Below are 14,562 nucleotides of genomic sequence, written 5' to 3' on the forward strand. Positions count from 1 at the left end.
TGTATTTAACCCCAACTCATTTCAACCATTTCATCTCAGGAACATGAACTCCTGTGAGGTCTCAGGAACTTTTGGAAGTGCTTTTTACACTTATAGTAATTTTGGGAATTTATGAGTACTCCTCTCTCCTCTCCTCTCCTCTCCTCTCCCTCTCCTCTCCCTCTCCTCTCCCTCTCCCTTATCTGCAGTGCTGGCTGGTGCTTTTGGAGGCTAGAAGATAGCTTTCCAAAGCAATAAGAGCAAGGAGCCATTAGGAAAATAACTCACACCCATCAGCAGATTCTGTTTAAAGCAGGACTCCAAGCCCTGGAGTGCCTTGTCCTACCTCCTCCACCTGTGCAAACACAGTTTTGTAACCACACACTTCCAGGCAAGATCAGGGCACCTGGTGAACACAAGAGGGTGTGAATCAAAGAGATGGGTGCAAACAGCATCTCCCTCATTAATCCCTGTTTCACTGTCAATGATTTTTTTCCCCTCCTTGCACTGGAACAGTCGCAATAGTTGACCAGCACTTTGCCCTCCGTCTCAGTCCAGCTCCTTTACCACCAACCAGTGCACCATGAGGCACAGAGAAGACCATCAAAAATCACGCCAAGGTTAATTTCAGGTGCACCAATCCTGGCTGCCTGAATTCTTCCCCTTCTTTTCAGTCTGTTTTTTAAAGCACCCAACAAAAGTCAATATTTTGTTTCATGACATCTCAGAAGAAGTAGGCCTGAGGATCTGAAGCCAAAATTAATGAACTTTTACACAAGAAAAATCCCCAGGCTTTGCTCAAATCACAGGAAATTCTGCAGCAGCACCAGGCAATTACAGTGTAGATTTTCTGACTTCTACTACAGGGCTGCAACCACTAAATATGTGCTGTTAAATAACAACACTTAGCAATTCTATGGCACTCTATATTTTCAAAGTGCTAGGCACACATTAGCTAATTGAATACAAAGGGGTTCCCTGGGAGACAGCACTGGAGGAGTTATTAGAGGATGAAGTCACTCTTGGGTTTCTGCGCGCCATGCGGCACTCGACCCGCATTCTCACTTTACAGCAGCAGACAAAACCTATGGAGTGACCCGAACATTTAGATCATTGGGAGAACCTGGCTAATAAAAGCCACACGGCCAGGCTCTGTAATTCATGATTTTAAAGCCACGAGCTTGGATTTTCTGGCGTCGCTAGCTGTGAGTTACGATCGGGAGATTTACAGGCTATAGTCTCCATTCCATTAGGAACATAAAGCCACAAGGTGCAAGCGCATTACTCAGTGTGAGCCTCTCGACTCACACGTTCAGACCGCATACCCGCTGATCCTGACTAGGACTCGGCACCCACAAGCCCTCTCCCACCTCAGCCCACACTGATGATGGGGGTCCTGCAGTGCACCGGTGGGTCTCTGATGGAAACCCCCCTCCTGCCCTGCCTGTTTCACCCTGGCATATAATTAATGAAGCATCCTCCCAAACCTGCGCCTAAGTGACCCACTCCCAGGCTGCAGCAGACCACACAGATGACGTCCAGCTCTTCCCTCTGTCCTGGTGCAACCGCCACCGATCACACCCTCCCTCCCAAGCCTGGAGCCTTCTGTGTGGGAAGGGCCAGTCAAGCAGGGGATAATTAATGTCATAACAGGCTGCCTGATAAGCAAATGTTTTTTAAAGTGTGAAGCGGCGAACCCCCGAGACTCCCCTGCGCTGCCGCGCTGCGGTCGCACCTCACCGAGTGGCTGCGGGTAATTGCTCACCCCGCAGCGGTGAGATGGCCAGTTTGCCATTCAGCGCTCTGCATCAGCTATTGAGCTCCTTCCAGCTTTATCGATTTAGCTGGTGATATTGTTCTGCATCCCATTTGTGTGCGCAGAACCTCACTCCCTGACTCGCTTCTTTATTGCATTTTTAATAACCTGGATCACCCGGGAAGCAGGGAGACGGCAGCCACTACCTGCACGCTGGTGGCAAGTATAAAGATGGGCTTGTTCCATTTTTAGCAATTCCAAGACCTTCCCACACCCTGCTCAACCTCACCCCATCCCAAGCTGCAGGAAGGAACAGGATTTGCTCAATTCAGCCTGCCCCGACACTAAGATGTCCTCATCCCTCCCTCCTCTCTTGCTCACACACACACACACACACGTGGTTATCTTCCTCTCTTAATTACTGCAAGGACTTTATTGGATTTTTGGATCTGCTGATTAGCAGCCTCCAAAATGCCCTCTGACACTGTCATTGCCCAGTGCTCGGCAGGAGAAACTCCTGGTGCTGTCAGCTCAGCAGCTGCACTGACCTCACTCCCCTCGGTCCCAGCCAAGGATCCAGCCCTCTGACGGTGGCGAAGGCTGATTTACACCAGGGACAGGCTCCGACGTGGCTCCAGAACACACTGTACTGTTCCTTCTCTATTTTTATGTGGGATGGGAAGGAGAATACTGGGCCAAGGCTTCCATTTCTCTATTATTAAGCCCTCACTCTGGCAAAACTTCCATTTCAAGAGCGTTTAGTGCTTAGAAAAGCTGTCACCCTCCAAACACAGACTTACAATTCCCATACTGAAATTGCCTAGCAGCTTTTCTGCCAAAGTCAGCACAGCTTTAGTGACTTCACTGCCGACACCGCTGGATGCCAGCATGCACTGTTATTCACCAGTTTAGGGTTAACCAGGGGAGAAAAAAGTATCTTAGTTCTTGGTTCTTTGGGCAAACAAAACCCTTCCCAGGGAGTGTCTCCCCAGGCCAGGGCTAGTACTTGGTGGATTCATCACAGGATGCTTGAAAAACTTTGAGGCTCCCTTACAGTGCCCTTGTACTGACAGAGATCAGTAACAGCAGCAAGAGTGTGAAAAGGAAGAAAAACATCCAAATCAACAAAGGACACAAAACACAGGTTAAAGTGGATGACTTTCCCAGGGGACTGGTGCTACCTCCCATCCTCCTCCATAACAGAGGCACGCCAGGGACCGCCACCCGAGCATCACTACCAGCCTTGTGCGTGGACGGCTGCATGCTCATTACATGACTGGGGCATCTGCAATGGTCAGCTCTTCACAGCCTGGCACCTGTGACCAATTTCTGCCCCAAGACCATCGGACCTCCTCTGTTAGATGTAGCAGTGGAGACTAGACCTGCTTTTTCCTCTCTAGATCCTGTTGCCCTCAGGGCTGAGCTGCTCAATCTGTTAATCATTCCTGAGCTCCTCTAAGAACACATTTATTTATTTACTCGAGTGGACAATATTATGTTAAGTGCTTTATGGTTTTCTTGAAAGGCTCAGCTTATTTATAAACTATTGACAGAGTCAATAAGTTTATAATGGGCCACATGTAAAAATCAATTTCTCTGAAAGAAAAAAAAGTCATCACAGCAACAAATTGTGGCCTTTTGAGTAGGCAAGGGGACGTGGGAGCTCTACCTAAGGCACTGTTATTCGGCCATTCATGTAGTTAAAGAGGAACTGTGATCTCAATGAACTTGGGGACAATTTAGGGAAACTGTCCATGTATAACCTGATTGCTCTTACAAAGTTGATGCATCACAAAAGCATCAGAATGTGCCATATGCTAGTAAGGATGGGTCTTTAACTTCCTCATGAAAGGAAAGCTATTAAATTTTGGAGGCTGTTCTTCAAAGGAGAGCGCTTTAGGAAAAGACATTGCCCACATCCTTAGTAAAAGCAATTTACTTCAGCTTCTCTGCAGGGAGCCTGAGGTTTGAAGAGTGACAAATCCTCAAAGAGCAAAGAGGTCAAGTGGTAATGTTGGGACCTGAAAAGCACAGCTCTTGGAGAACCAGGGGTAGAAAGTCTGAAAGACAAATAGGACAAGATGCCATGAGGGCAAAGAGAGCAGTTTGCTCCCATAGCAGAGGGTCTGCCCTGTACCCGAGAGAATGATTTACTCAACAACTGGAAAAAAGCACAGGACAGACTCTAAACAACACATAAAGAAGACCCAAGACAGGTGAGGTAGCGCAGGCAGCAAAACGCTGGGAGGTACAGTTATTGCTTCATCTAAATCCTCCTTTCCTCATGCTAATCAGAATAAGGAGAAATTGCTTTGGTATCCTTGCAAAAACCTGATTTGTTTGCCCTGCTACCACATGCCACTGAAAATATGAACCATAAATCCAGGGAATGATCGGGGCTCTACAAAAGGTTTGCATCAGGTACTGGGAACCAGGAAGGCTGGCTGGACTGCAAGGTAAAATCTGTCAGAGTATAACAAGAGTCCGTGTTCTTCTCTTGTGTTAGAGCACAAGGGACAGCGATGGTGCTGGCGGCCGGCAGATGTGGTGCAGCTGGGCCAAACACCATGGTCCGTGCTGGAGCTCACTGCAAAACCAGACACAGATAGAAAAGGTCTTTTCACCAAGAGAAGGCAATTTCACAAACCTAAGTTCCACCATCCCAGCCAGAAGCTAACCTCTCCCTCTGCTTTACTTTCCATCATTCCCTCCTTCCAAAGGATGTCACCATAATGACAAGCTACCGCTGAAACGTGTGACATTGGGTGCTCGGACACTAGTTTCCCTTCCAGTTCCAACAGGGCATCCAGAGCGACAACTCAGCTTTGAAAACCTCATCTTAGATGAAAGACCAATCTCTTTATAAATCACTAAACAAAGAAGAAAAAAACAGGAAACAAAAAAACCAAAGCAAACCTGATTTATCTGGTCTCTGGAAATCGAATACGGCAGCTGTTTTATCAGTAACAACACCTCCGCACAATATTGTTGGAGAACAGAACTGCATCCAATGAATAGAGCATCTGACTCAAGGCATTAGTAAAACTCCTTTACACCTTCCTTCTTACAGTCATAATTTTAATTGTTTCAATTATTTCTATCTAATCTCCTTGATAAATGTTTTGAAATTTAAACCAAGCCTGAGGTCCATACGTTACATTCAAAAAAAGCAGGGGGTGGAGGAAGACAAAAACAACAACAAGCTACACAGAATTAAGAAGCTAAAAGAATTAATTATACCACAGGAGGCATCCAACACCCCTCCTGCTCTGTGCTGCTGGTTTCAAGGATTTCCAGCACATTTTTTTCAATGCACAACAGCCTGCTTGCAATGCTCTATTTATGCACTGGCATTACTATTATTATGACTATTATTACTATTATTTTTGTTTTTACGGAGCACACCATCGCCTCCTTACGCAGTCACAAGCTGGATGGATGCACAGCAACCCCGTGCCCTGCTGGGGAGTGGGGAAGGGACAATGGGCAGCGCTGAGCTCATCTCAGCACCGCACAAACGAAGGCGCAGAGCAGCTGGCCATGGGGTCAGCGTCTGACATTAATCATCAGGAAATCTCAGCCCTCCTAGAAGGGGAAAGCCCCAGAGTTTTTCACCATGTGGAGATGCCATGAAGGAACTTGGGTCAAAGTGAGATTTTCTGCAAGAGGACTGAGGACAGAAGGGTGCTCAGTTGCCATGAATACCCCGTGTGCAGGTGACAGACGTGGAGAACTGAAATGCAACAGACCTGCTCTGTTCTGAGAAGGTTCATTAGGACTCCTGCAAAATTTGTTGAGCTGCTGCTGCTGACGAAAAGGGTCCCTTGAGCTGGCTGAAGGAGGCTGATAATGAATTCGCACGCAGTAAATTAGCCTGTGGATATTTTTACACCAGGCTGCTCGCCTCGGCTCCAATGGAAATGCAATGGGGGCCGAGGACTTCCTCCTCGCTTGCTCCCACAATCTCCTGCCAAAGGCTGGCATCTGCTTTCACGTGCCGCTCTGCCTCCCCACTGAATGGTGGGGAGAGCAACGCTGACGCTATCTGCGGTCATCAGCCTGGCTACCGAGGAGCCGTCACCCCTCAATCGCTCTCCCGCCGACTGGCACCAGGGGAGTTGCAGCAACTTGCCTCCACGTAACGCTCCGCAGAGAGAGGAGCTGCGACACACAACTAGCTGTCAGCTGGGATGTGCTTATTAAATAAAATTAATGCTGGAAGACAGAAACAGAATTCCTCTCCAGTGCCACAGGGCAGGTGTTTAATTCAGCATTTTATCCCCTTTTCTCTCCTTTTTTTTTTTGCCTGAAATATTTTTCCATCTCCAAGCAGCTTAATGCTATCCAGACTGTCTATTCCCCTTCCGATGAGTTCTCCCTCCATTTAAAGCCATCTTTTTGCTTGCTCCCCTTGACAGCAGTTCACCATGATTTTATCTCTTCTATTAGGCAGTGATTGCAAAACCTCAGAGGGTTCATTAGGAGCTTGATAATCCCTCCAGATTTATTAGTCTAAATTGCTCACTCCCATCTCTCATCCCCATTTAAATATTACTAATTTCCTTAAACATCTCTTCCATCTGCTCAGGTTTTGCCCGATGTCACCTTTCTCTAACAGTCCCTGCCAAAAATCCAGTTAGTTCTGCTCAAGGCTCATCTTTTGGACGCGGTGGCAAAATAGCCTGGGTAAACAGCTTAATATCCTGTGAGAGTGAATGGCAACAAAATTCCTCTCTCATCTGCCTCACTTGCCATAACTGCATTACACTAGATGAATGGGTTTCAAAGACAAACTTCACCTCTCGACCTCAAGCAAACGCTTAATTACACCCATGCTCAAAACCAGTCTGGTGGTGAGCTTCATTTTTATAGTTATTTCTGCTGTCCAAGCACCATTCATTAATAGTCCTGGTCCATGGGCTGTACAGAAACTCTCAGGACCGGGGAAGGTAAATGGAACAAGAAACAGTTGTTGGGACTGGAGGGCAACAGGAAAACTACTTGCTGGGACTGGGGAATGACTGGAGTGGTTTAGTGCTGGGAGCAGGGTCTGATGGGGATGGCCAGTATCCCTTACCAGCTCTACCCACAGCACCAGCACAGCTACATTCTGACTCGGGGCTGGCACTGGGGGTGAGAAATCACAAAGCAGCAGCCACAGCCTTCAAAGGAGTGACCTTCACCTCCCCAGGGCGCAGCTCTTCCCCCAGCACCCATCGCTGGCTGATCCCCTCCAGGTACATCCCCTCCTTTTGCTTTCCTGCCCAGTGCCAATCATTTGTATGGGGATAAACAGGAGCAGGGAAGCTGCTTCTTGCTGGACTGATAACGAGCAAGGTTAAGACCTATGGATCGAGCACAAAGCAGGAAAAAGAATGCTGCTAGTTCAAGTAAGAAGCTAGTGGATTTTTCTTTTTTTTTTCCACATTTTTCTCTTTTCTGACATCTCCTTTCCCTATCCCTTTACCATTCTCTGTCCCAATTGCTCTCCTGGCTTTCAGCCCCTCCATTTCACTCCTTCCCCCTCCTCCTCTCCACTCCAGCTCTCCTGCCTACACGTTTGGCTCCATCCATTCCCGTCTGTCTCCCACCCAAACACAAAGCGTGATTCAACTCTCGGCTTTCCTGGCACACGCACACCCTGGCATAAATATTAATAGAAATTAGAGAATATGAGTATCATTTGGGGTTGGAAGGCACCTCCACTTAATCATCCAGCCCATCCTGCCGCGCTCAGGTTTCCATCATCCCCGCACCAGCATTAATAGGTAGGTATCTGGTCTCCCCGGCGGTAGCATTTCCCCCACGCCACGTGGCAGCCTGTTCAAGAGCCTTGTAGCTGCTGCAGCAAGAGAAGTTTCTCTGATGTTTATTTTGGGTTTCCCCCTGCTGCTGCCTAAGCCCATTACTCCTTGTTTAGCACAGTACTCGGGGATTTAACCGCACGATCCCCCCATTAATGTTATTAGTAGCTATAAAGCCAAACCACCAGGGGCCATGCTGAAGATACACCCCGCTCTGCCTCTCCACGTTTATGGCACCATCCTTCCTTTGTCTCACACAGCTGCTCTCAGAGGCGCAGCAGCAAAGCCCGGGGCTGCAGTGCCCTCCACACGCCCGCCCCAGCACAGCCTGCTGTTCTCCCGGCGCGGGGAACGGGCTCAGGGACTGACACCTCCAGCGTAACCCTCCTGAGACCCTCGGTCAGGAACTGTCCGTCTGCTGGTGCTTCCCAAGGACCCGCGCATCTCATCGCACTGGCTGTGGCCGCGATATCTACAAATCCTGCCTTTGGCAGCTGCACTGGATCGACCGGTGCTGTCGGGCACCCGTCAGCTTTCACCTCCCCAGGGCCAGGGCAAGACTTGCGCTGACTGATGCTCAGGATGGCAGTGGGACACCCCTCCTTGCCTCCCTCCCCTTCCACTGCAGATCAACCACTACACAAGCACGTGGCTCTTCCCAACGGTCCCATGGGTCAGGGAGATCAGCTCCCATTAACATGAGTCTACATGCACACGGGAGAAAAGCCGAGAAAAACATCTTACCAGATTAGTGAAGATATACGTGTAATAGGCAGACGCCATTCCCAGTTCAGCTGCCTGTGAAGGAGAGGAAAGGAGATTAGACCAGAGCCTGACAATCTTCAATCTCCACTCCGGCAAGGCAGAGACTGGGCCACATTTGCTTTTTCATCCTTATCGCTCCATGCAAGCGCTGCTGTCTTCCTGCAGGCATGGAACGGGGGGGACACAGAAACACAATTTGACCTGGGAAATTAAAGTCTGAGGAACCAATAAAAATGAGCCTACCTCTGAGGTCTCCCTGCGACAGCACTGACAAAGCACCTGCACAGGGGCTGCCTGGCAGAGAGAAACCCCCCAACACTGCCTGAGCAGCCGCGCCGGACCCCCGAGACCATCCCTGCTCTCTCTGCGGCACGGTGCACAATGACATTTGGGGATCTCTGCACGTAGCCCCATCCTGTGGGTGCACCCAGCCAAGGACAACCTGGAAGGAAGACGCTCAATGGAAGGAAAAGCGTTTGCACCCCAATCAGCAAACGTCCCGTACAGACCCCAGCAAGGCGAGGTGGGGTCCGGCAGTCCAGAGCCCCTTGGGATGACAAGTCCCTCAGGTGTACTGTGTGTCCCTCAGGTGTACTGTGTGTCTGGAGGAAAGCAAGGTTGGCTGAGGTTTGCTATTTTTTTCCTTTTCAACTATCAACATCTTTTTGAACCTAATGAGGGAAAGCAGCAGTTGAGAGAGCTCCGTGCTTGTCTTCCTTCGCTACAAACAATGCGATGCAGAGAGCAAGGCTGAATATGCTCTTCTGGAGTTCCAGAAAAAGGACAGTCATCCCAGTGGTGGTTCTCCCACATTTATCCATTGGATTTGGGCTCCAGTCCCACAAATTAATTAGCATGAGTGAAACCTAGTAACTCAGACTGTTCTCCAGAATTTAGACAGGGTTGCAATAGCCACAGAAATAGAAAAAAAGAGGGTAAAAGTGTATGGACATGCAGAGAGAAGGATGCAGATTTTTCTATGGGATGAACTCTTCTAGAGATCACAGTCCAGATTATTGAAGTCCTTTTACAAAATTCAAAATTCTCAGTATGCAAGGAGTTGGTTGTGGGAACAGATGTTCAGAAAAGCGGAGGATTAATCTGCAGATCCTCCTGAAAGCCTATGTTTCACTGCCAAGCACAGCTGGTCTCAAATCATGCTTCCGGACCTTGGCAAAGAGGTTTTCCCATCACCCCAGACCACACAGAGGAACTGGAGGCAGTGAGGGAAGAACCAAAGGCAGCACCTCCTTACTTGGTTTTAGTCCCTTTCCATCTCCCACAGAAGCTGTAGGATGGCAACAACAGAAAGGGAGTAAAGAAACAATATAGAGAAGAGGCAGCCTAGATTTAACTCTCCCTATTCCTGCCTGTTCTTTACTTATTTCTGCCCAAACCCGAGGTCACCACCTTTGCAGTGGGAGTGGACACAGGCAGCAGGGAAAGCTTTGGATGCCCACAGAGGACCGACGGTGGCTTAGGTCTGGCAGTGCCCAGCCCTTCGGTTGCACATTGTCACCCTGTCCCTTGCACAGGTGGCAAAATGGACACACTCTTTTGACCAAAAGAGCAGCACATCTCCCGAGGAGGCTGCCGACCTGCCTTTCAGCCAGCTTTCCAGACAGCTGCCTCATTTTTAAGCCCCTACACAATAAAACTTGGCACCCATTTCCCCCCCCTTCTCCCTTCCTGGGGACAGCAATAATGTCAGCTCTCCCTCTGACCCACTTTGAAGTCAGTGCATTTGATTTCAAGGGCAGAAAATCAAAGCCAGCAACAAAGCGCTTCCCGCAAGCATCGCTCCCATCCATTTAACATGCCCGCTGGCAGGTGGGCGGCCGGGACAGGCTGGTAATCGAGGAAGCAACCATGTGTCTCCAGACCATATGTGGAGGGCAAGAGATGAGAAATTGCAATTTCTCTCATCGTCTGAGGCCAGGACTGGTCTCCTGAGACAGGTCTGACACAAGGCACTTTCTAACCAATACTGCATTTTCCTTGCTTTTGGTGACCTATGGATGTACCTATTTGTTCACCACAACTTCACCCCCTACTCTGGTTACACCTCTATAAAGTAAATGCTTTCCATCCTCCCAAGGTGCAAGAAGTTGCCAGATCAGAAGCTCCTTATTTATTACCTTCCATTCCTACAATCCTCTAGCTAGGAAGACTACATTAGGTTTTATTGAACTGCTGAAAAATCGTGGCAATCTCTAACATCTTTATCAGTCGTGGCAGAAGGATGCTGGAGCCAGGAAGGGAGGTGCAGGTGCCCGAAGAGCGCTGCTGTGTGCCTGTGGGAAGTCACTATAGCAACAGAGGGGGACAGCCCTCAGCAGCCAAGCAGCACAAAACACGGACCAGAAGAAAGAAAGAAAGAAAAAAAAAACCCACAACAAAAAAACCCAAAACCAACCCCACCCTGCATAGAGACCCAAGAAAACCCCAAACCTGCCTTATGAAAATGCAAAACTGCAAGCAGTGGAATAAAAATCTGGGAGGAAGGAGGAACGGGGGGAATAATAAAAATTGCTCTAATGGTTTCTGCTGGCTGTCATCAGGGATCAACCTGATACAGTCAAGGCCTCTGAATGACTGACTCTCTGATAACGCAGCCGGGACACGGTGTGTAACGCCTGCACCAACAGCCAAGGGGGGACCCCATTGCTTGGATCCTGCCTCCATTCAGGAAAGTATTTCTTGTTCCTTCCAGGATGTGGGAAACTCTACCCAACTTTAGGCTCCATCTGGAGCCACTGCTCAATTTTGAAGTAGACTATCAAAACAAATGCTAAAAACTGCAGGAAGAGACCATTTAAAAATAAACATGATTAAAATAAAATCTTGGTTAATATGAGGAAAAAAAGGAAGTAAAAAGTTAGGAATGCATTTGGAGAAAAAAAAGAAAAAAACATTGCTCTGATTGAGTAATTTCAGAGCACTAAGCAGCCCTCCACGGCTGTTTGATGGCAACTGGAGCCACAAGCATGCACCACTTCTAGAAAGCAAACACATCAGCTCAGAGCAATTAAACCGCTGCTTCTACAGATACAGTCCTGGAAAGAGAGAGCAAATTATTTTCCCCAGAAACTCCATCAGTGGCGATTCCCCTCTCAGCAGAGACAATTTCCAGCATTGCTGCAGGCATTTTTACACACCATTATCATAGAACACCTGCACGTGCATGCCTGTGTACTGCACCCAGCATCTCGTTCAGTGGAAACCACCACGTGTACAATTGCGACACTTAATAGACACTTACCTTCTGCAAAATGGTGTGAGACATGGAAGCGTTGGCATGTACAATGATGGTAGCTGTTTTGTCATCTCGGATCTCTTTCAGGAGAGGGGTAGGGTCCCGGCTGTCATCGAGCATCCGAACTGAGAGAGTGTCCTTGGAAATGAGGAACTGCCGAAGCAACTTCTCTAGGTTTAAAAGGCCTTAAAATAAAAGAGAGAAAAAGCCAGACCCTTACATTTTATGCTTGGTTCAAGAAGCGCTTCTCTCATGGCCCACAACCATCCTCGGTAGGAAGCAGTCCTGCAGTTGTGTGTCTGTGTGCTGCAAAGGAAAGGATTTGGGGCTGCAGCACAGGCTTGGGCCAGCAGGGAATGGGGAACATCTGTCCTCTGGGCAAAAACTGGCCCCAAAGGCCTCTTGGGAAGAGAAAAGATCGCTGATACAAATTCACTCAGGACCCCAGAGTGCAGACAAGTCCTCCGTTATCTTCCTGCATGCGTGGTTGTTCTGGGTGCCACCGGTTTCTCCTCCTAAGCCTGTGCATCACTAGCTCACAAGCTAAGCAGCCTGCAAGGCACAGCTTGTACACTTAGGAGCTCTTGGAGCACTCTGATGGGAGCTGCTCTCTTCCAAGGGCTCGTGTCCCTGGGGATGGAAGGCTCTGCCGTGAGTCAGACAAAGCACAGATCATTGCAAGAATACAACATTAGGCTTACATTAAAAAAAACTGCAAAAGCAGTTGTGAGTATGGTCCTAGCACAGTGCAGAATCACTTGTGGAATGGGGATTCCTAGAGCAACACAGAAACCTATAATAAAAACAAAAACAAAAAAAAAAACAAACCAAAACAAAACAAATGAACAAAACCAACACCGTGTATTTTGTGCTTTATGGAGAAATTAGCGAGTAAAGTAGGACAAGTGTTTGCAGTCCAGTGGCTCCGGCACTGGGGAAGGTTTTGGGAGACCCACCTTCCACCTCCACATCAAAGCCCCCCCCCCACGGAGCCCTCTGGGTATCCCAGCACCCCCCTCTGCCTCCTCGGGCAGCGTCTGGACACGATCAGCCATGGGGAAGAGCCAGGGCTCAGGCTACTTTGTCACTCCCCATGCAGCCCACAGGACCTGGCTCTCCCTTCAGACAGAAGCTGAAGAAAGAAGCAATAGTTAGTGAGCACCCACATGGACCAGTCCCTGGACTAGTGCCCTATTGCCTTCAGCACTTTAGACTAAGTTTTTTCCTGCAGCTACGTCATTGCAAGGGCTCCTTCCAACACAACCCCTTGATGTCTAATAAGATGTCAAAGCTCCTGCTGCAGCTTTTCTTAGTCAAGAAAGCATATTTGATAGAGTCTGTCTCTTCTATCCAGCTGCAGAGTTTCATTAGGAAATAACCTCCTGTCAAGTCTGATTGACCAGAGAGAGCACCAGATGTAACCATTAGGGAGACACTGACAGCTCGCACGGTCCCACATCCCGTCCCTGCAGAAAGGCAATCCAAAAAGAAAAGGGAAAGCTGAACTGAAGGAAACTAAAAAGAACAGAACTATCAGCAGAATCACGTCCCAGCTGGCGGAGGAGCAAAACCCATCCTCAAGGCAGGGCTCTACTCTTAACCTAACTGTACTTTCTGCTGCGTGAAACCGCTCATTCACCAGGAGGTCAGGGGCCAGGGGAGCGATACAATGCGATGTGATTAGCGTTAGAGAGCGCTGCTTTCAAGGACTCCCAGCACTTCACAAAGGTAACAAAGCAGTGCATTAAAAGGGATACATCCAAGATGAGGAGCCTCTCATTCACAGTGAGAGTGTTTCAGCAAGCTAAGTTTGCACTTAGCTCTTTACAATGCATTGTCTCTTACCTTTTCTCTGAGTACAGGTAGGAACTCCGCAAGGGAATTAAAAAACCAGCCAGGGCCAGCAATTCTCTGGATCACACCAGCTTCTTTTTCTTTCTCACTAGACAGTGAATTCACCCTGTGTACAGGACACATGGACTAAACCTCACCTGAACACTTTTTTTGTGTGCTAGCACAAGTGAACAAGAAATTTTACCTAAGCCCTCTATTTGACCCCTGCAAGGTTTATTTTCACCTTATTCCACATCTGAAGGGACCAGAGAGGCTGCTGCAAGTAACAGTCATCAGAATACCAAGTTTACTTACAGCTCATCCCAGCAAAATCTGCTGCTGCAAAACCACGGAAGATTTTAAGAGCACTTAACTAACTTAACTAACTTTATAAAACTGAACATAAAAATACTTCTGCCCCTGGCAAGTGTTCCCAGGCAAACATCGCAGTAAAGCAGGGGCTGGCAGCAGGCAGCGCTTGCACTGCAGTCGGTACGGGGCACTGCCAGAGACCGTGGCTCTGCGGCACTGGGCTTTGGACAGACCTGAAGGAGAAGGAAAAGCTGTGCTACTCTGCACACCACTGTGCTGCTGGGTGAAGCCCAGATTTACACCATGACGTGGGCTTTCAAGGGGACAGAAATTCACAGAAAGGTGTGGGCATCTGGAAGGAAATCTTCAGTTGTCTCCTTTGGAAATGCACCTTTTCTATTTAACTTCCCACAGAAATAAAATCAGATCCTGCTTCTTAAAGCCAAAGGTTGTATATCTCAGCGGTAAGTTAATCTTGCAAACTGGAGAGTATCCCTCTGCCAGCTGCTGTGAGTTTGTGATTCACATCAGACCCGCAGCTTCCTCTCTGTTTTTCTCTTTGATGACTGCATCTGCGTCTCTTGCTGCCTTCTCCCCCAGCCCACAGCTCCCTGGGGCACGAGCCCAGGTCACAGAGCCACCCTGGCCTCTGCGGTGAGGAAGGCAGAGCCCAGCTGCTATGTTTCTAAAGCACATCAGGCACAGAGAGGAGGAAATGGGACCAGGAAAAAAAGAAAGCACTTGATCTCCTCCTCTGGCTCAAGGAAATTATAATTTCCAGCATGTTAGATCCTACCTGGAGCCTCAGCTTGCAGCTCCTCTTGCCATGCAGAGGAAAGTCTCTGTTATCTGAAGAG

The 14,562-nt window shown here is 48.5% G+C and overlaps 1 protein-coding gene across 1 annotated transcript in view; it reads right to left on the reverse strand.

Annotated features, from left to right (window-relative positions):
- Positions 1-14,562, reverse strand: part of LOC104467394 (glutamate receptor ionotropic, kainate 4-like) — a gene marked incomplete at its 3' end in the record, with an annotated part of 79,334 nt that overhangs the window by 2,707 nt on the left and 62,065 nt on the right. The window contains exons 5-6 of the mRNA XM_010081160.1: positions 11,567-11,745; positions 8,284-8,337 (exon numbers count right to left, since the gene is read on the reverse strand). Coding sequence (XP_010079462.1) covers positions 8,284-8,337; positions 11,567-11,745 — 233 coding nt within the window. The remainder of the gene's footprint in view (positions 1-8,283; positions 8,338-11,566; positions 11,746-14,562) is intronic.

This window comes from Pterocles gutturalis, unplaced genomic scaffold (assembly GCF_000699245.1).
Source record: "Pterocles gutturalis isolate BGI_N339 unplaced genomic scaffold, ASM69924v1 scaffold10224, whole genome shotgun sequence".
Classification (NCBI taxonomy): Eukaryota; Metazoa; Chordata; class Aves; order Pterocliformes; family Pteroclidae; genus Pterocles; species Pterocles gutturalis.